The 21,480-nt window shown below is 42.5% G+C and overlaps 1 protein-coding gene across 4 annotated transcripts in view; it reads left to right on the top strand.

Annotated features, from left to right (window-relative positions):
- DPP6 (dipeptidyl peptidase like 6) overlaps positions 1-4,373 on the top strand; it is a 510,686-nt gene extending 506,313 nt beyond the window's left edge. For all 4 annotated transcript variants that reach the window (XM_059469776.1, XM_059469758.1, XM_059469784.1 and 1 more), the window contains exons 22-26: positions 553-658; positions 1,487-1,545; positions 2,822-2,894; positions 2,994-3,067; positions 4,056-4,373. In XM_059469776.1, the coding sequence (XP_059325759.1) occupies positions 553-658; positions 1,487-1,545; positions 2,822-2,894; positions 2,994-3,067; positions 4,056-4,202 (459 nt within the window). In that variant the 3' untranslated portion in view covers positions 4,203-4,373. The remainder of the gene's footprint in view (positions 1-552; positions 659-1,486; positions 1,546-2,821; positions 2,895-2,993; positions 3,068-4,055) is intronic.
- The last annotated feature ends 17,107 nt before the right edge of the window (positions 4,374-21,480 follow it).

A 21,480-nucleotide genomic window follows, 5' to 3' on the forward strand; every position in this document is an offset into this window, starting at 1 on the left:
TCTCCTAAAGCCTGTGGGAACGTGGGTACATCTAACTCATGTGTACAACAACCCTGTGGATTTCTGAGGCTGATTTGCCGTGTGTGCCTGGCTGGGAAACAGCCACTGTAAAGTACAAACAGTTTGAGATGAGAGTGGGACTGCGAGTGTAAATTGTTTACTTGAGAGACAAGGGCTTGGAGTGGGCGAGAAGAGCTGCATGAAGAGCAGCATCTCTGCAGGGAATTGTTAACAGGCTGGCAGCAGTCACTGAAATTGTGATGCTCATTTTAAGTAGAGAAAGTCTGTAAGAGAAAGCAAACATTTTGGAGAGGTAACAGATCTGGTTAGAGCTACAGCCATAGAGTGAGATGAGAAAGGCCAGCTCTTGGGCACACAATCCTCCTGCCTCCAGGAGATGTCCCTTGGTTTGTGTTTCTCCAGAGCAAGGTGTTACAGGCTCTGTAATGGCCAAGCATGTGCTGCAAGGTCTCAGCTGCCCTGTTTCTGAACCCAAAAGCAGCAGTGCCTCCCAGCAGGATCACTGACATCCCTGCCCTGTTTCTGTTCCAGGATTATGGTGGTTACCTCAGCACTTATATGCTTCCAGCTGGTGAAGACAACCAGGTGTTCACCTGTGGAGCTGCTCTTTCCCCAGTGACAGACTTCAGACTATATGGTAAATCCCATTCCTCAGCCCACAGATCCCCTGCTGACCACAAGTGATGTTTCTTCCCTATCCTTTAAAACTTCCCATTTTTCTTTCCCAAGATCTTGCTTATTTTATATTCTGTGTCTTTTTAGGAGTAGCCATACACCTTTTTTCCCCATTAAAGCAATTTAGCTGCAGCAGTGAGACCAACCATGGTAGTTAGAGCAATCAAATCACTTTATTAGTCCTTTTAAATAAAGGAGAATTGTCTTTAAACCCCTCCAGCCTTTTCCACCAACCACCCCCACTGCCTTGAAGATGCTTCCTTCCTGCCTGAAGCACCCACCCATGCAAGCTGAGGTCCAGTCTGCCTGGCCCATCCTGCCTCTGACCACAGCACTGCCCTGCACATGAGGGTGCTTTCTCTCAGGGATAGCAGTTCCCTTTGCACTTAGTGCCACTGAAATTCAGGGGGCTGCCAGGGAGCTCAGTGGTGTTCAGACAGACTTCAGGAGCTGTGCAGTCATCCCTGAGACCAAAGGGAACTTGGTCCATGTGAAAGGAGAAAGGGACACAACCTGATAGAGCTCTTCTATCTCAGTTTCTCAGTTGCATTAACAAAGGAAAAAAAAAAGGTTTTTCTGTTTTATTTAGAGACCAGAAGTCCATGGCGATGATGACAGACAGTGGTATCACACATATCCTTAGTGCATTTTCCAAATCTTTTAGAAATGCATCCTCTATAATTAAGGCCATGTTAGAAAATAAGGTGTTTTTTTAGCATTTACCATATTTGACTCAAAAGCAGCAGTGTATTCCTGACTGAAAGTGATATTTTCATTTTTTCTCTTCAAGCTTCAGCCTTTTCTGAAAGATACCTGGGCTTGCACGGGGTTGATAACAGAGCATACGAGGTAATGCATGGACACTGCATTTCCCTGATAAAATGTGAACTGGGCCTCAACTCTCCTTCCATGTGCTCTCCTTGGGGGAGGCAGCAAGGTTATGCAAGAGGGACTCTCTAGTGGAGCTCTGAAGGTGTCCTTCAGCCTGCTTACTGCTTTTCTTGTCTTAATAGTAATCGTGGATGAAGTTTTTATTGATTAGCCCTGGTGTCTGTCTCTGTAAATTGGGTAAATACAGTTTTAGAGACTGAAGGAGCTGAGTGACTCAAATGTGCCCAAGAGGACACAGTGTCATGACCTCCTGGAAAGTTCTTGCCAATGATCTTGCCACTTTGATTCTCTCTGAGATAAACAAATTCAAGTGAAACTCAGCTTGACTTTCTCAAGCTTTGTGATATTTCAGATAGGCAGAACTCTGTGCCAGAACTGAGCAGGACATGGAAAAGGAAGCACAGCACCAGTTAATAAAGACATTGTTTAATACATGTGATGGGATCAGTTGGATCCTGTGCTGAAATTACTTGGAGGCAAAACCTGATAAAGAATAGTCACATAAACAAAATTAATTACAGAGAAAATCTATTCAGCTTCCAAGCCTTGTGTCCAGCCAGAAGACATGAAAGCAGCAAAGGTCTGGCACTGTTCTCACAGAGAAAGCAAATACCACCCTGTGCCCTCACAAGGGAAGATTTATCCTGGCTACCTAAACTCTCTGAGTTCATTGTCTCTCAAATTTTGCATTCATAATCTTTACATTAGTGCAAACGCTTTTTGTTGTTTTGGAAATTGTTTGTATTTATATTCCCTTGTGGATCTGAAAGACAGCTGAGAGCAAAGGTGTTCTCAACAGTGGACAATTGAATTTCACATCAAATCATCCCCCAAGCTGCCAGAACTCATTGAGGCAGCTTCCAAAACACACCAAAGTCCCTCCAGATCCATGAAGTGTCCTTAGGCATAGGTACCTGGGCACACTTTTCATCAGAGTTTTTTATTCACTTTGATATTTTCCATGTATTCTACAGTTCAGGCTTTTATAGAACAATATCAGAAGAGAGGAGGGTCTCTGACAGGTTCCTGCTGCTGACATTGCCCTGCCAGCACAGGGTGGGGGTTTATTTTACCTCTAGATTTATATAAGTAGCCAGGAGAATGTGCTGTGCTGGTGCCTGCTTGTTATCCTGGTGATAAAGCTTTAAATGGAAATAAGCACTCCTATTGCCTCCATATAAATTGCTAATTCCTTACAAGTTTTTTAATCTTATTGCAACCTTTACCTCCACAGATCAGCAAATTATCACACAGAGTCTCATTACTAAAGGACCAGACATTTTTGATCATTCATCCTACTGCTGATGGTAAGTCAGCCCATCATTTGAGTTCATTATATGTTTGTGATAGCTTTGATTTTTGTTAATTAAATTTGTCTCTTTAATGATTGCAATCTGTTTTTACAGAAAAAATCCATTTTCAGCATACTACAGACCTTATCACACACCTAATTAGGGCAAAGGCTAATTACAGCTTGCAGGTACAGTATATGTTTCTTTTTTTTTCTATTTGAACAGTTATTTCCCTATTTCAACTCAAGCTGCTGTTATGAAGCAAGGTTTGAAAAACCACTTGCAAACTCAGGCTGGCAGTAGAAGTAGCACCAGCATATCACATGTTTCTATTAGTCCCATGCTTATGTGACATCAGAGTTTTGGTCTGGACAGTTGTAGAACAATTATTGAATTACAGTAAATTAGGTTGGGACAGACATTTCCCTAAAGAATTTATGCATGTTGACTTTCTTTGGGAACAACAGAACAAATTCAGGATGAATTTTGGGGAAACAGGGTTTTATATTAAATCAACCAGAAAAGTTACAAAGATACATGTCACCTAAATCTGACATCCCACTGGGAATGGCACAGCTCCACTTTCACCAAATTATATCTCTGTTTTGCTGAATGGTCCATGTCTAAGCCATTAAATCTTTCAAAATAAATCCACCCTAGCATCCCTGCCTAGACAACCCATTATGATCTGCTTCAAGTTACCTGCTTCATTTTATTGAAAAGTTGAGTTTAAACAATTTAATTTCTGGCATCACCATTTTTTTTCCAATTTATTTACTTCTCCAGCAATATTTATTATATTAAATTTTTTTAACTAATGACATTTTTGCTTTAAAGCCCTCATTTTAGTCAGTATAACTGAATGCCATTGCTCTCCAAAACTGCACGTTTTTTGGTTTTCACAAGGAAAATGTGGGCTGGTTCTTCTTAGACTGAACCTGTTCAGAACAGAATTAAGTGGAAAATCCTCCCCCCCAGAAAGGTTTCTTGTGAAGGAAGATGCAGGGCTGCACTCAGAGCACTGTGGTGCCCAAATTATCCTGGGCTCAGGAGCATCCATGGGAAGCCCTGGGATGCTGAGGAGATGCAGAGGGTTTGCAGCTCAAGCTGCAGGTGTGGGTGGTCACTCCTGAGACTTTCACTCTAAAAGTTGTTTATTTACCTGTTTCTTTGCAGATTTACCCTGATCAAAGCCATTACTTCAGCAATGCAGCGTTTGAGCAGCACTTGTACCAGTCCATTGTCAACTTCTTTGTGGAGTGTTTCCAGGTTCCAGACAAGCTCCCACTGGCCCCACTGAAAGAGGAGGAGGAGGATGATTAACCCTACTTGTCCGTGCTAAGCACAAGGCAGATCTCTCTGACAATATGCAACTGGATCATTTTCCTGAAGAAAGAGATGTTGTTAGCATGTATTTAAAAAAAAAAAAAAAAAAAAAAAAAAAAAAAAAAAAAAAAAAAAAAACACAAAACAAAACAAAACAAAAAAACCAAACTGAAAGCAGCTCCTCTGCTTTACTTGACAGCAACTCCTTCCTAAATGGAAGAACATTAGGCATGGTGAACTCAGCAGAAACTGCTGTCTGAAATAAATCCATCACAACCAACATCTTCTTTTTCTTTGTTTGGGTTTTTTTTCTTTTTTTCTTCCTTTATTTTTTCTTTTTTTGTTTGCCACAAAATGACTTCTAGAATGAAAATGGCAAGACATTGAACTTGAAGGAACACTCCAAGAAACCACTTTGAGGACTGGAAGATTTGATGTCTCTTTGCAGTCAAGCAATCAAGCAGTAGCAGTGAAATCCATCATCCATATTAAGGTTGCTATAGTTAGCATCACACTGTGTCAGAACAAAAAATCTAATCTAATACATGGAGAAGATTATAGCACAATTATTTTGAAGGATACAGCACTTGCCTGCTCTTTTCCATCTCCAGGAGGTTTGTCATTGCTACAGGATACACAAACCCAGTTGGGCAAAATATCACTACAGCTACACTGATCTTAACCTCCCTGTAATTATTTGTTAATTCTGTATTGCTTTTACTTCTGTTGTTCATTGGGTCTCATGCTTACCTTATTAGCTTCTCAGCTTGTTCTGGATGGGGAAAAACATAAAATTAATTAACCAACTCACTTTAGACCTCAGGGGTCTAATGAGGCAATGGGACTTGAGCTACCCAGATATTAAAAGATCTATTGGAATAAAGCAAAGAAAAACTCACTCTTGAGTTCCCAAAATAGCTCTTGCCAGCAAGATTGAGTATTTTCTTTTGCAGCCTTGAAAAATATGCACATAAATAAGCTAAATCAGCTTACATTGAGATATTTTTTATTGCGATGTAGAAAAATATGCGACAGTAATGATTATTCTTTCTCTTTCTTTAGAGCTGGAACAAATGGTTGGTAACCTCCTAGGGAACAGCTAGGTGAGGCTGTGGTACAGGAATTTGTACCAGAGACCTCACACATCATCTTATAAAGCCATTTAAACAGAGACAATGTGCAGAGATTTACTGCACATGCTGTCTGTGGCTTAGTTTTATTCCAGGTCAATGATTAACATGTTCCAAACACATTTAATTGTCTCTTCCTTTCACACTAGTTTTGACAACCGTAAAAGGGGAAAAAAAGGAGGATTTTTTTTGCTTTAAAAGGTCCAACTGTTCATTTGAGCAGTGGAAAGCAACTTTTAAAACTCCTTGTGAAAACATTCAGTTTTCAGAAAGGAATCCAACCTCCATCCACTTCCACGTGCTGCATCGTAGGAATTTTGACAGTGTCGCTCCTTGTAAAATATTCTGACCAAATGTACAGCCAGTATTAATACTGTATATTTCATTTTGTTGTATATAAAGGAATGTAAGTCAGCTCTTTGTCAGATCCCCAATCCAATATTAGTCTTGTGTTCGACATGCATGCGGGAACACTTCTTTGCTGGTCAGGACTCCTTAGAAGCTCTAGCTTGGAAATATAACAATTAACGTCATTTCTTTTCTTGTTTTAACAGCTTGAATGTCAATGCCAGTTCCTACTTTTTACATAGTACTGTGGGTAAACTCACATCCTGACAGCAATGGTGATGTTTCCATTGTGTTCTTTAGTGTGTCTTTTTTCTTACCTTTATTTTAAGCTTTGAATGTTGGTTGTACTTTGACCATCATGAAAAAATATATTGATAAACCACAAGAATTACCTAGTTTGGTTGGGATTATCTCCTTTAATTTACAGTGCATCGACATTGTGTGAACAAGAACTACAGTGTAAATCTGCTTTATCTGGCAAAAAGCCAAATAGACCATGAAAATGCTGCGTGTCCAGATTTTGCTACGCTGAACAGGCTCGAGAGCCTGAAATGAACTTGAACTGAGAAACGTAAAAATCTGCTCTGTCCACAATCTTTTTGTAGAAAGAACTTTAGGATGTGGCATGGTAGTGTTTGTTCATTCATGGAATAAAACATTATTTTACCACCCTGGTTGCTACTGCTGTTATTTTGTGTTAAATTACTAAATTAGCATTAAGTTTCTAGAAGTGCTGTTTCTGGATGAATTGAGCCCAAACTGGCACGTGCTGATTTGCTGCTTTTGTCCCATCAGTTGACACCCACTAGACCAAACCAGATTTAGAAGAAGAGAAATTTAATAATTCAAAGCAAAACTAAGAAATGATTGAGGACACTTACTCCAGTCTTTTTTTCCAGCAGATCAGGAAACAAGAAAATGGAGCACTGGGACAGGGAAGGACAGATTGCAACAGTACAAAATAGCTTTGTTGTTTATGTTGTTTAATTATCTAAATGCAACTATTATATTTTATTGTCCAAACAAATCAAGCTTGTACTCTCAGCTCCCTGGCATATCTGGATGCCATAATGTTCAATTGTGGCATCCCAAAGAGGAAGAGAACTAATGAGCAGTGCCCTAGTAATTCAGAAGGAAACCACAGAGGGGAAAATGAAGCATTGCTGGTAGCTAATTAACAAAGCCAGGCAGCCAGCCACGTTTGTGATTGTCTGTGGGTTCAGGCATAGAGCTCATAAACCCATCCAAGCTCTGCTCACAAGCTCAAGCCAAATAAACACTGCTTCTTTGAAGGGTGGGAAGGAAAAAAATTGAACAAGAAAGGGAATGTGGGATGTTCCCATGGGAAGAACAGTGCAGTCTGCTGTTTGCAATGGGGAAAAATGACATTTTGTGGGGGAGACCAAAGGTACCAGGCCAGTGCTGGTACCTGGAACATGCTCCTGTATCACAGACATCTTTTATGAAAAATCCTTTCCTTGGGATTTTTCCTCCTGAGAAGCTGGGAGGCCTCAGGAACAAAATGTAAACAATGGTTATCTGCTGCTGTGGAATGCAACAGGTGCATCTGAGATTGGTCTCATGTGGTTGTTTCTAATTAATGGCCAATCACAGTCAGCTGACTCGGACTCTCTATCTGGAACACAAGCCTTTGCTATTCATTTCTTCTTTTTCTATTCTTAGCTAGCCTTCTGATGAAATATTTTCTTCTATTCTTTTACTATAGTTTTAATATAATAATATATATAAAATAATAAATCAGCCTTCTGAAACATGGAGTCAGATCCTCGTCTCTTCCCTTGTCCTCGGACCCCTGTGAACACTGTCACACTCCTGCATTTGCTGTCATGCCCATGTTGTCCCAAACCTCACCTGGGTTGGCAGTGACCAGGCTCTGGATGTTTTAACTTTGCTTGCTGTATCTCAGGGCTCATCTGCCTGCAGCCCTTGCTGGGGCTGGCACAGAGCTGCCAGACCTGCCTGGCTGGGACCTGGGCTGAGGACAACTTTCTTCCTTGACCTGAGTAAGTGCTGGCTCCCTGTGGTGCTCATTCCTCCCTGGACTTCTTGCCTGCTTTCCACCAGCAAATGAAGAGTAAATGGCAGAAATGGCAAAAAAATACAGAAAAAGCTCAAGGTCTCAGCTGCCAATTCCTTAATCGTGTTGTTTTACTGAGCTCAATGTTTGCTTATTTTTATTCTGCTCTCTAAAGTAAAGCTCCCAGCTGGAGGCTCAGAGTGGAGCTTAGGGCACTTGCTAAGATCTGCCTCCTCTCCCCACTTCATCTTTCCATCCTCTCCCCATTCAGCATGGTCACAGTCTGAAAGCAAACTCAGCTTTAGAACCCCTTTGGAAAGTAGGAAGAGACAAATATAAAACCAGCATGGTGAGCCTCCTCAATAAGACATAACCAAAATAAATTCTTTATTCTAATAGCTAATGCATGATGAATTTTTTGCTTTTTGCTTTGAGACACTCATGAAAAGTCTCAGATTAAATGATGCAACATTCTGCCTCCTCACTGGAAGAACAGCTTTAATCAAGATGTCCATTTCCATGACTGAGCAGAGAAGAGTAAAAAGCAAATACAGATGGAACAAGGCCCCAGGAAAGCACAAAAGTAAACCATGCTCCAATATTCCTGTGGAGTAGCAATGTTCCCTCCAGGCTGTTTTGTTGGGGTTTTTTTCCTTCCTTCACTTTAAATCTATCTTTTGGGTCATTTTAAAGCAAGAAACAACTCTCTGAGCTGATGTGAATGCTCTCATCCTTGCTGGGAAAGGAATCCTTGCAGTGGTAACAGCTGTTGTCAATGTCCTGAGTTGCAGCTTGTGCTGAGCAGTTCCAGTAACTCGAACTGACATGTAATTTCCAGGGAGTATTTGGAACCTGCCTGCAGAAGATCCTGAGCACCTGCTCCCCACCACCCTGTTTGGGAGCACTCAAAGTGAGGTTAGTCCTTTACCCAGAACAAAGCATGAGCAAGGCAAATCCTCTGCTCCATGTTCTGCTCTGAAACACCACAGAAAAAGTGTTGGAGAGTTTTGTTCAGACATGGCTTGAAGGAAAAAAGGCCATGATCATATACAGCTGGTTAAGCAGTAAAAAGCAGCTGTAAGCAGTAAGTTCTCAGCCTTCTGATTGCGAGAAAAACAAAAACACTGCGTCCTTGATCAAATGCTGAGAAAAACATGGTGAAAAACATGGAGTCCTTGAATGTAGTCAGCAGCACGACAAAAAACAAGTATTAGTCTCAACAAGAAAGCCACAGGTATTAGCAACAAAGGAGGGGTTGACATGTAATCTGTAACCAATGATGAGCTCAGCTTTTGCAATATGTATGAGCTTAATTAACACTACTATAAAAGTATGTAAGCTGGATCAATAAATTTGAGACAAAGATCATCACTAGGATGTGCTCGTCTCCCTTCACCTTCCTCAAAAAAGAGTGCAGAGAGTCAGGAGCCCAGATTCTGGCTGTGCCAGCTCCTGGTTGACTTTTGCTCCCTGTAAATTCCCATTTGAATGTGCAGGAAGCAGGGAATTGAGGAGGTTGTTTTGCCCAGAAAGCAGGGAATTGAGGAGGTTCTTTTGCCTGTACTCAGCTCCTTCACCATCAGAGCGATGCTGCCATCACAGGAGCCATGGCACACACGGGGACACGTGGCCACCACAGGAGGCTGGCACATGATGCCAAAATTTGTCATCTATTAAAAAGTGTTGCAGAGCAAAGGGGGAATAAGCCCAGAGGTGGGATAGCCCATCCTGAGACACTGTCCCTCCTCTGACAAGGTTAGAGAAACAGAAAGACTCTCCAGACATTTTCAGTCTGTGCACTAAGGCAGGTGCCAAAAGGCAGATGAGAAAAGCAAGACTAACACATTAAACATAAATTTCCTAGCTATCAAGCCTCTGTGGGAACTCTGTTGGAGTCTAAAAATCAATGTGAGCTGAAGAGAGCTGAGATCTAGCTCCCAGCTCCTCCTTGGAGCTGCTCATCACAACCAGCACCCTCGGAGCTGCCAGGAGCAAGAAGCACATGTACCCATGATGACGTTGAGAGTGCTGGGGGTAACAGATATGGGCACATTCTCACCCAAAAGCCACCAGCCATGCCTGCAATTTTATTCTGTACCTTGTACTCATGGAAGGTGATGGTCACTGAGGAAATCAGCACTGGAATGTGAGCAGTAAGCACACAAAAGACAGAGAGGGGCTGGAGCCATGGCAGGAGCAGAAATCACTGCTGCAGGACTATCAGCACCAGAGCTGGTGATAAGGTTTTTGTCAGATGATGGTGATGAAGGTGTTGTAAGGAACAGCAGCAAACAATGTCCCAGCTCTGAGTGGAAACAAAAGCCAGAGCTGTGGAATCATTTTTAATCCTTATCGTCTCTGCACAGTGGGCTGCTGTTCTTCTTGAAAAGGCATTTTTTGAAAGTAGAAGCCCCAGAAACATTTAATTCAAACCTCATGTCTCTGTGATCCAGTAGACTTTTGTTTTTGCTGTGATGATTCTGATAATTATATCATTTACAAGGAAATTGGGATAGAAGAAAGTTTTTCACTTGTCTCTAGAGACAGGGTGTAAACAATTTATCTGCAACACAGGAACAGCAGCCACAAACTCAGCCCAAGCTTCCTTTAAAGTATCTGCAACTCTGCCTCAGCCAATAACACTTGGAAAACTACAGTCTTTACTTACATCAGGATTTTAAAGAGAAAATATCCTTCATCTCTTCACTAAGCATCATCAGAAAAGAAAGTGAAAAAGAGGAATTAATCCCCACTTCATTGGATGCAAAGACTTTCTCTATCTGAAGTAGTCCTGAGTTACCTCTTCTGGGAACTCCTGTAGAAAGATGTTCTTAGGAAAAAGTTACAGTGCCAAGGTTTTTTCAGTACAGATGTCAGCCAATCTCATGGAGGGGTGTCATAAAATGCAGATGTCATGAAACATCTACATGGAACATCTCTGCAGCTTGATGCCTCAGGTTTCAGCTCTTACATTTTTCAGATTTTCTGCTGCTTTAATGTGTAGGTTTGAGCTTCATATGAGGGGGTGATGAGTTCTCTGCACAGGGCAGGGAGACAAAACAATTCCTTTCCTTCTCTAGCTGGGGACCAAGGGCAAACAATTCAAATTGCAGGCCCAAGAGCATAAACAATGGCAGAATGAAGACAGAAAAACAAGAAAGGACTTCATAACCTAAAGCTGTAATTGGACAATTAACTCCAATATGCAAATGGACCAGAATTTGTAAAAGTGAGAGACCAGTTATGCATTTTGTGACCATTTTGGTTCATCTTGGGTGTAGCCCTTGCTGGGCTCATGTGCTGCCCAAGGTGGATCCACTGAGGCCTTTTAACAAATCCCTACTTTATTCTTTAACTCTGTCTGTTCTAGATCAGCCTTCCCAAGGCATCAGCTGAGACAGCCACTCTAGACTTTATAACTTTTCATTCAGACTAACAGGCACTTTATGGCACAATTTCATAGAATCCTGGTTTGGATTGTGTCCTAGGGTGGCTTCATGATGCTTGTAACCCAAGTGGTCTGTCCTGTTTATGCTGCATATTGAGTTTTGCACATTTAAGACTGGTTCCAAGAGCAAAAGTGGGGAGGAGAGCACAGTTTGTTTTCAGAAGCTGTGCTTGTCCCCCCACATCCTTCTCCTGGACTGTGCTGTCTGCAGCGCATACATGTGGGAGAGAGCTCTCCTTTGCTTTTTAGTTTGTTTATTTTCAGCTAGCTGAGGCAGGGAAGTTCCCTGGACTGTGGTTTATTCTTTTTCTTGGAACTATTCAGCCCTTCTTTGGACTGAAAACCCAATAAAACACCAGGAGGTCACACCTGTGGCCCACTGGGGCCCAGGACGTGGCATTTCCAGCACAGGAGGGACTGGTAAGAGACTGAGAGAGCCAAGCTACCCCTCACAACAAGGACTTTCTGAATTTGCCATCTCTTCAGAACAAGAGGTTTTATTGCTTAATATTATTCATTTTTTATGCTTGTGAATACTTTGCTTGTTAAATAAACAGGTTTTTCCACTTTCCTCTGAGGAAATCTTTTCCCAAACCAGTTGGAGGAAGGGCTGCTTCAATCTGCTTTCTAGAGGGACCCCCAGGAAGTTTCCTCTCAAATTTGCCCTGAACTAGAACAGGTTGTAAGGGACCTTAAAGATCACCTAGTTCCAACACCCATTCCAACCCAAATTTATCCAGCCAGCTCCCTGTGCCCCCTTCCTGAGGGCACACTCTGTGGGCTGCATGGGCCAGGCAGATCGGGGTGAGCAGAGCAGATGCAGAAATCCCTTTTCATCCCAGAAAACAGGGGCAAGAAACAGAGAAAGTATTTTATTTGTAAAGGAATGCTTCCTAACCCCTCAGTTTTCTAGCAAGTTGCTGAGCACAGCACAGGCTCTTGCTATTTTGTATTTATTACACTTTGCAGTGCTGGGAAGCTTTGGAGGGGTAGGATGCCATCTGCTGCTCCATTGGGTTACTTGCTCCCTCCTCATCCCTTCACAGTGGGCAGCTCCCACTAATAGGAGAAATTTGAAATATATTCAGAACATTTGTGAAGTGAAAATTTTTCATCCATAAAAAAAATACACTCTCAGATAATAGAAAATGGAATGAAGGGTTTAATCTCACAAGCGCTGGCTCAGTTATGGAGAAAAGTTTGTGCAATGAACAAGGCATCCTAGAGAAGACACACAATATTTACCCACAGACCAGCTTGCCAAGAAGATTGGATTTTGTATAATTCCCAGTTTAGTGCCAAGAATTGCTGCTAATTCTGCCAGCACCCATCCCCATAACCACAGGAACAATCACCTCCATATCTGTGATGGCCTGTGATCCTGAGATATGGCCCCAGCATGGCTTCCTAAAGCCTGTAGAGTGAAGAACAAATTAAAACACCCCATCAGCTCTCAGAGACTGGAACTTGAACCTGCAAGCAAGCTCTATTAAGTCCAGTAATAGACACCAGTCATACTCAGCCACACAATGGAAGTAAAAGGGGATGAATAGCACTCCATCAGCTCCGGCACTCCAGAAGTAATAAGCATCATGCTGGGCTCACTGCACTGACTAATCCATAATTTATTTGGCTTCATAAATATCAAAACATACCACAGCTGTTAGTACTTCAGTGCAAACCCTGCAAATATTGCTTCAATTATTCAAGAGCTCATTGCAGGAGCCAGTCGAGTGCTCCAAAGGTGCAATTACAGAAGGTATCTATTGCTTGGGAGCCTCAGCAGAGCAGTTGCCACCCAGGCCCCTGAGGCAGTTGGTACAGGGAGTGCTGGGAGCACCAACAATAAGAGAACAAAATTGCTTTTCCCTCAAAAAATAGCCTAAAGCCTGGAGCCCCCCACAGGAAGGGATGCAGGAGCTTGGTGGCAGCACTCAGAGGGGTTGTGTGTGGTCCCTGAGAGCCTTCAGAGACATGTCAGCTTCAGCATCTCCCTCTGTGGGCTGCACAAATGGTCATTAAATCAACAATCCCAGAGCTTGCACTCCCAAATTCACCCTTCATGCAGGACAGGACCCTCCATGCAGACAGAGCCAGACTTGAATGAACAAGTCCAGCAGACCAAGTCACATCTCCACCAAGGGACTTTGTGACGGTGTTCACAGGGGTCTTAGGGGGAGAGAAGAGACAAGGATCTGACTCCGTCTGTTTCAGAAAGCTTGATTTATTATTTTATGATATATATTACGTTAAATATATACTAAAAGAATAGAAGAAAAGGTTTCATCAGAAGGCTAGCTAAGAATAGGAAAAGAAAGAATGATAACAAAGGTTTGTGGCTCGGCTCTCTGTCTGAGCCAGCTGGGCTGTGATTTGCCATCAGTCACAAACAACCAACATGGGCCAATCACAGATGCACCTGTTGCATTCCACAGCAGTAGATAACCATTGTTTACATTTTGTTCCTGAGGCCTCCCAGCTTCTCAGGAGGAAAAATCCTAAGGAAAGGATTTTCCATAGAAAATGTCTGTGACAGAACCCCCACCTGAAGGCACCCTAGGCTTTTCCTCCTGAAGATATCTCCCTCTCCCAATGGTGTTTGAGAGCCAGAGACAGGACCAGAGGCTGTGTCCAGCTGCTGGTTCGTTTGAGGGCAGGGTTACAGTGACCAGATCAGCTCCCACACACATCATCTCTGTCCATGCCCCCTCCTCTGGGGTCCATACATCAAACCCCCTCTGTTTAAAGCCAGGTTTCAGGCTGGACCATGTGGAAGTTGCTGGCTGTGTTTTGCAGCCCAATTCATTTCTCCTCTGAAAAAAATAATTAAATATTGGTTTAATTTTTTATTTCTTTCCCGTTCCTTCCTCCTGCAAAGAAATGGGGAAAGGGAAATCCCAGGGGCCAGCAGCCATCAGGGGATCAGCTCAGCACAGAGCAGCACAAAGCCTGGGTTTGGAATCCCCACATCCTCTATGAAACAACACAAAGAATTTTATCTGGATTTGACATTAGATATCCTAGCCAATGCCTGCAATGCCTTCAGTTAAGCAAGCTCAACACAGAAAGTCCCATTTGAGGATATGAAGCCTGGCTTCGAAAATACACTCAAATTTAATTTCAAGTCCAGATACTGGAGACCTGCCAACCCAATTTGGTCCACCCCTTTGCTCCAGAAGTGGGAAGCTGCTTTCCTGCATGTCCAAAGGTTTTAATGGGGTTGTTTTTCTGATCTTTAATGGGACCAGAGCAAACTTCTGATGTTTCAACATGGCCAGAGCTGTCAAAAAGCCACCCAGGACTCCAAAGCCCAACTTTGCTTTATTTTTTTTAACAGACAACATCCTTGTCCCACCACTTTTTCAAAACAACAACTACAGAAAAACCCCTTTGAATTCAGTATTTCTATTAAAGGGTTTGCTGGAGCACAGCAGGACCTTTTCCTGCAGTGAGGGGAAAGGCAGCACAGCAGGGAAGGGCTCCTGCAAGTGAACAGGATGAAATTTTCATGCAAATTTCTCACCAGGGCCTCTGGAATAAAGCTCCAGATTCCCCTGCCCTTAATGAATAAATCACTCAGCTCATTAGTGGAGTCTCTGGCAAGAGGGCAGCAAGCATCACCTTTGTTGCTGAGCTGACCAAAGGATTGACATGACCAGGGATAAATATTGCTCTTAAGTGGTGCTGATGAAGCCATGAAAACCGTGTTAGCTCATAATCTCACACACAGAGAAGCAATGTGCAGATAATTGAGATATAAGTGCTGCTCAGGCACCAACTTCAGAGATGGTTTTTCCTCCCTTAGTAGGCAAACAAGCCATTTCAAAAGCAGTGAAGCTCTTTAATGTATGTCTGGAGGGGCTTTTGCAAAGCAGCAGAAACAAAGGGGCTCTGAAAAGGGTCCTTTTATAGAAATATGTATCTGTCGATGTGTATGAGCTGCTGGGGCAGATGTGCTGCAAGAGAGGTGCTTCGGTCAGTGTCCTGTGCACAGATGTGTCCTGGGGAGCTGTGCAAGGCCAGTAGCTCAAGCATTTCCCATAAAACACATCCCAAGAATGTCACACAGCCCAGTGTGAGCTAGGCCCATGCTGCAGGAAGCTCCACAGACAGAGCCATGATGCTGCACAGAGCAGGAGTGAATCACTGAAAGGGGAATTCTGTCACCCCCCTCTGATGCCCATTAGGGTACCCAATTACATCTGACTCCGCCTTCTACCTCTTTAATAAAATAAAAAGTAAACTTCCCAGAGCTCTGTTGACACCTTATTGCAGGGGTTCCACACTGTTGTCTCCTTATCACAAAAGTTCTATACATTATTGGTGTTTCTCATGGACATCTCCTCAGAGCACTGCCTCTTTCTTCTTCACAAAGCAGCCACTGACTCCAGTTCCCTTTTTAACACCACCCCACTCTTTTCTAGCATCTTCTTCTCACTGGTTACAACTGTGGCCTGTTAAAGTCAGGCCTGTTCCTAATCTTTGATAATTGGCCCAGCTGCAACTCCTTAGGGGTAAGATTAGTTACTACATTATCTTTATCTTCTTATATTCCATCCCCCTACAGAGCTCACCCATATTTCAGAGCATCTGGGTGTCTTATTCTCCTAATCAGGCAATTTGGATGTAGCAGCAAGAGTTCCAGCTCCAAATCCAGCCTTAGCTCCACGCACGTGACATGAGCTCAGTCCTTGCATGGGTCTGTGAGCAGAGGGAGGAGCAGCATCAGTGGTGTTGGTTCACTGTCACAATCACATTCTCTGAAAAATCCCTTCACCAGTATTTCTCCTCCTGGGAAGCTGGGAAGCCTCAGAGAAAAAGGAAAACAATAATTATCTGATTTGCTTCTCCTGTGTTTTTGCTGCTTTGGAATGTGGTTTGGACATTGTTTACCAACTGGTCATTGTTTCATTGGTTCCATGTGAATTGTTTTGACTTAATGACCAATCACAGCCAGCTGTGTCAAGGCTCTGGAAGCAGTCACAACTTTTTCATTATCTTTTAGCCTTCTGTCTGTATCCTTTCTCTATTCTTTAGTGTAGTTTAATATAAAATATAAAATATAATATAAAAATATACTATAATAAATATTAAAATATAATAAATATTAAAATATAATATAATATAAATCTTAAAATACATAATATAATAAAAATATTTATATTATAAAAATTATAATATAATGTATAATTATATAAAATATAAAAATAATATAACATATTTAAATATTTTAAAATAAAAATATAATATAAAATATAGTAAAAATAATAAATCTAAATTAAAATACTATAATAACTATAAAAATATAATATAAAAATATAGATATAAAATAGAAATAATATATCCTATAATATCATAATAAATTAGCCTTCTAAGAACATGGAGTCAGAGTCTCAATTCCTCCTTCATCCTGGGGACCCAGCAAATACCACAGTTCAAGAGCAGAGCTCTGGTGCTCCTGGATGTGAATGTGCCTGGCTCCCATAAAGAGTGGGCAGACATATGAAGTGTCCAAGAAACCATCCAGCATATTCCCAGGCATGAAGGAAGTGCTGGTGTTGAAGCAAAAATCTTCTTGTGCAGCCTTCCCCTCCCCACACACCCCAGGGAAAGGCAGGTCAGTGCTCCAGAACTGTATTTGCACAGGAAACCAGCCTGCTTTAAGGTATGGGTATTGCCAGGGAAATCCTTAATGAATTGTCAAATCCTCCAAATGAATTCACTGTCACTCAGAGGACAGCTTAAAATTTTCTCATATTTTGTACACTGGGCTGGTGTCCACAGAAGCCACGAGGTAGAGTCTTTGTGTTTGTGCTGTGGGTTATTTAATTTACCAGTGATAATGTTCTTGGAAAACACAGAAAAACAAGCCCACCTGCCTTGTCCTCACCCTTGCTCACACTTGGAGAGGGACATTCACTGGCACCTGCCACCCTGTCTCTGCCACACACTTTAAACCCCACAAATCTGAGTTAGAGGTTCTCAGCACCTTCCTTGCTGCACAAACTTGGTAAATCCAATGCATATCCACAGTGTCTAGCTGCTGGTGAGGAAAATACAACTGTGGAAAGCAAATACAGACTGGCAGTCCCAGGCTTTCAGTCAGTATATGAACATATGGCAGTTGTGTGCTGATTAAACCTCATCGCTTTCTCACTCTGCCGAGTGGCATAAACAGACACATTGCTGTGCACACCTCTGACAGCTTCAACTTCAACAGAGGGAAAGAGGCTGATCCCTGGCTGCTGGATTGTACTTGTTTCAGAGCATCCCATGGATATCTGGAGATGTGTCCCTGTGCTGGGACAAGCCTTGTTCAGCATTAATTCATTAATTAATAAGCTTGTTCAGCATTCCACAGTGCATCTGTATTTTGTGCTGCTAACACCCTGCTTTCCAAGTCTCCTAACAATGCTTTCTTCAGGATAGGAACATTTGGAATTTGTGGTGGTGTTCACAGGGGTTTTAGGATGAGGGAAGAGATGAGAATGGTGACTCCATGTTTCAGAAGGCTTGATTTATTATTTTATGATATATATTATATTAAAACTATACTAAAAGAATAGAAGAAAGGATTTCATCAGAAGGCTAGCTAAGACTAGAAAAAGGAAGATCGATAACAAGAGCTTGTGTCAGGGACAGAGAGTCTAAGCCAGCTGACTGTGATTGGCCATTAATTAGAAACAACCACATGAAACCAATCACAGATGCACCTGTTGCATTCCACAGCAGCAGATAACCATTGTTTACATTTTGTTCCTGAGGCCTCCCAGCTTCTCAGGAGAAAAAAATCCTAAAGGAAGGATTTTTCAGAAAATGTGTCTGTGACAGGAGTTAGCAAAAAGTCCCCAAAATATTACAGATTCAGGCACTGTTACTGCTTTTGCAAAAGCACCATGCTGATATCTCACTGTGCTGTGGTGCAGAACTCGTGACTCAAACACTGGAAAAAGTTGAGTTGCGTGAGTACAGTCTCTCAAACAATGAAGAGGAACATTGGGTATTTAGATGGACACTGAGTTTATTCAAAGGACAGAAGAAGGACAGATACCAGCTCTGCCTGCTTTCATGTCCTTTCACCTCTGGAATTTCTCCCTCCAGGACCTTAAGCCCTGAGAAGCCACAAACAGCAAAACCCCAAAACATTGCACAGGGAGATCTAGCTCTGCCAGGGGCAAAAAGGAATGCTGAAGTTGTCTCCTACATTTTGCACTTTCCCTACTGCTCACTTCCACCAGCCTGCAGAGGTGGCACACAGAGATGTGGTGTGTGGGACATCTGCATGGGGACAGAAACCAAATCCAGCTGGATTTGCAGTGGGAAATGGTGTTCTGGCTTCTGGGCATCCTTTCCTCCAAGCAAAACAACTTCACCTTGCTTTCCATGAGAGGAACTGAATGAGGTGCTCATCCAGAAGATAAAGAGCATTTTACAGCTGTGAATCACAATTGTGTGAGACAGGCAATTAGGACAATTAGGTGTGAAAAAGGTTCTATGTCTAGAAATGAGGGTGAAGAACAGGGAAATTCTTGCTGGAAGTTTTTTCAAATGTCTATGATGAAGAGAAGAGAAAAGAGAAGAGAAGAGAAGAGAAGAAGAGAGCAAGGTAAGTTGTCTTGGGCAAGGCATACAAAAAGTAATATTTGCCCCTGTGAATTTGTGGGATTTCTGAGGTGGTTGTATTTGCTTATCAGAATCAACAATCAAAAACCTACAGAGGACACCAATTATCCATTATTTGGGCTGTGGAGCCATTAAAACTCTTGACAACCTTTACATTTTGATGCTGGGGTAAGCCAGATCCACCACTTGGAGACCAGTCCTGCCCTCAGGCATCTCCCTGGAGAGCCACATTTCCTATCAGGCTGAAACAGCCTGTTCTTCTTCTGGGGATTAAAATTTGCTTTGTCTGCCTGGGACTTTTGAGTCTCTTGTGTCTCATACAGGGCTGACCAGAATGTGCCAGAATTGGGTAAAACTGATTGCAGACTCGTATCAGGGCTTTGCTTTTTCCAGGCTGTGAATTTGGTCATTTGTTCAGGACATTCAAGGTGAAACTTTGGCCTGGAGCAAAGCTCAGAGCCCAGGCTGTGCTCACCTCTGGCACTGTTTGTGTGGCTGTGGCTGAGGCCCCTTTGAAAACAAGAAAAAATCCCTTCTTCCTTGGGGACAAGTCAATATCTTGTGTGCACCAGGCAAGAGAAAAGGCATTTGCAGGGCTAAAGAATTCATGAAGATTAACACAGCAAACCCCACAGCTGTTCCCCCAGGAGCTGCTCTGGTTCTCACTGCCAGGAGCAGGTCTGGAACCAGGGTGGAGAAGGGACCGTGGCTCTCCAGACTGGGACTGGGACTTTGACAGGAGCTCAAAGATTGCCCCAGTCTCTGCTTGGGAACAGGGTTTGTTTGCTGTCTGAAAAGCTCCAAAAACATGAAGCAAAATGTTGGGTTTGGTTTCTTTTGGACTGTAATTCAGGCAACCAGGTGAAGCTTATAGCTTTGCTCCTGAATTTTTGGGGTTCCATTGTGGCCACACTTCTCTTCACAGAGAGCAAAGCACAACTTCCCAAGGATTTTCTAAAATTCACATTCCCTGAACATCAGAGAAAGAAAAACCAATTCTTATGTCATTTACTGCTCCTGTGTTTTAGAACAAGTGGAATGCATTGTGGAAGATTGTTTACCTGAAGGGAATTAGTGATTGGATTCTGGTGTGAGTGTTTTGATTCATTGACCAATTGAATCCACATGTGTGTGTTGGGACTGTTGGCTGATAGTCACAAGATTCTGAGCGGTTGAGTTGAATGCTTGTGCAAATTAATATAATATAATATAATATAATATAATATAATATAATATAATATAATATAATATAATATAATATAATATAATATAATATAATATAATATAATATAATATAATATAATATAATATAATATTTCCTTCTGATATCAATAGTCAGATGCATCATTCCACCCTTTGTCAGGGTTGCCATGCTTTTCCCATATTCCATGGCCACTTTCTGCTGCCCACAAATATGGAGAGCTGATTCTCCGTGTCAAAGCCACCTCCTGAAACCACTTTGGCACAGGTGGATTTTCCTCTCCTCTCATAGCAGCAGCACAGGAAAGCTCAAATTGCTGATTGTGACACCCCAGGGATTTTCCAGCATTTATTCCTGCCTCACTCATGGCTCTCCAGCCTCCCATCACCCAGCACAGAATCTGGGCACCCCCTGCACCCCCACATCCCCACTGTGCCTGCTGAGGCTGCCATCCCTCCCCCTGCCTCCCCAGCCTCAGCTCAGCTCTGCCCTGTCCCCTTCACTTGCAGAACCACACAGCTTTGTGCTGCTCTCCATGGAAGGCAAAAAAAAGCACCACAATTTAAAGTGCAAAAGGCATTTTCTGCATTTCACAGGCTGTGTTTTGCCCTGATGTTTGGGAAGGGGCTGGGTACAGCAGATCCCTGCTGAGGAGCAAGGTGCCGTGGCATTTTTCTGTCCTGCCATGACACCAGCCTATGTGCTCAGCTGAAACAATCCCTTCTTAACCCAACAAGCAGCTGGAAAACCATTATAAAGATTTTCTTCTCACTTTCTACACATGCCAACAGGGCAAAGGGTGCACACAGGATGACTCCTGCTCCTCTGTCCCCCTGTGCCTGCCTCACAGCCCCTCCTGTGACTGGCACTGTTTTATACTTTACCCACCTTCTCTTGCATTTGTTTTATATTTCACCTTCACTTTCTTGCATTTATCCCAGCCAAAAATCACTTTTTTGCTCTGATTTCCAAAAAATTCCTCAATGCCTTTTCGTGAGTCTTTGCTTGCCAGCATTTCTGGGCTACAGCATCTTCCCAGGCACATCTGTTCATCCCTTTCTCTGCCTCACAGGATCCTGTCCAAATCTCACCACACAGGATTAGGCACACACCCCTGTTCAACACATGCCCTTCTGTTCCTGTTGCTGTGCATGAGTGCCAGCTATGTCCAATTTTTTGAGGGGTTTGTTGGCACAATCAGGTTTCACAATAAAGTTTCACACTTCTCACAAGCCCACTGATGCTCTTCTGTAAGTGGCTGAGGTGCCTGTGCTTTGAAACACTTTAAAACCCAACTTTATCTACTTAAAGGAAGCATGTCATGGCATGAAAAGAAAAAAAAAAAAAAAAAAAGTGGATTAGATATCAAACTTATTGAAGCAAATGGGAGTTTTGTCCCTGATGTCAGCCAAGCTGGGGTTTCACTCAGAATCTGGGAGAGCACAGATGAGCAGATAATAGAAATGAGCCAGCTGTGAAAGCTGGAT

Source organism: Ammospiza nelsoni, chromosome 1 (assembly GCF_027579445.1).
Source record: "Ammospiza nelsoni isolate bAmmNel1 chromosome 1, bAmmNel1.pri, whole genome shotgun sequence".
Classification (NCBI taxonomy): Eukaryota; Metazoa; Chordata; class Aves; order Passeriformes; family Passerellidae; genus Ammospiza; species Ammospiza nelsoni.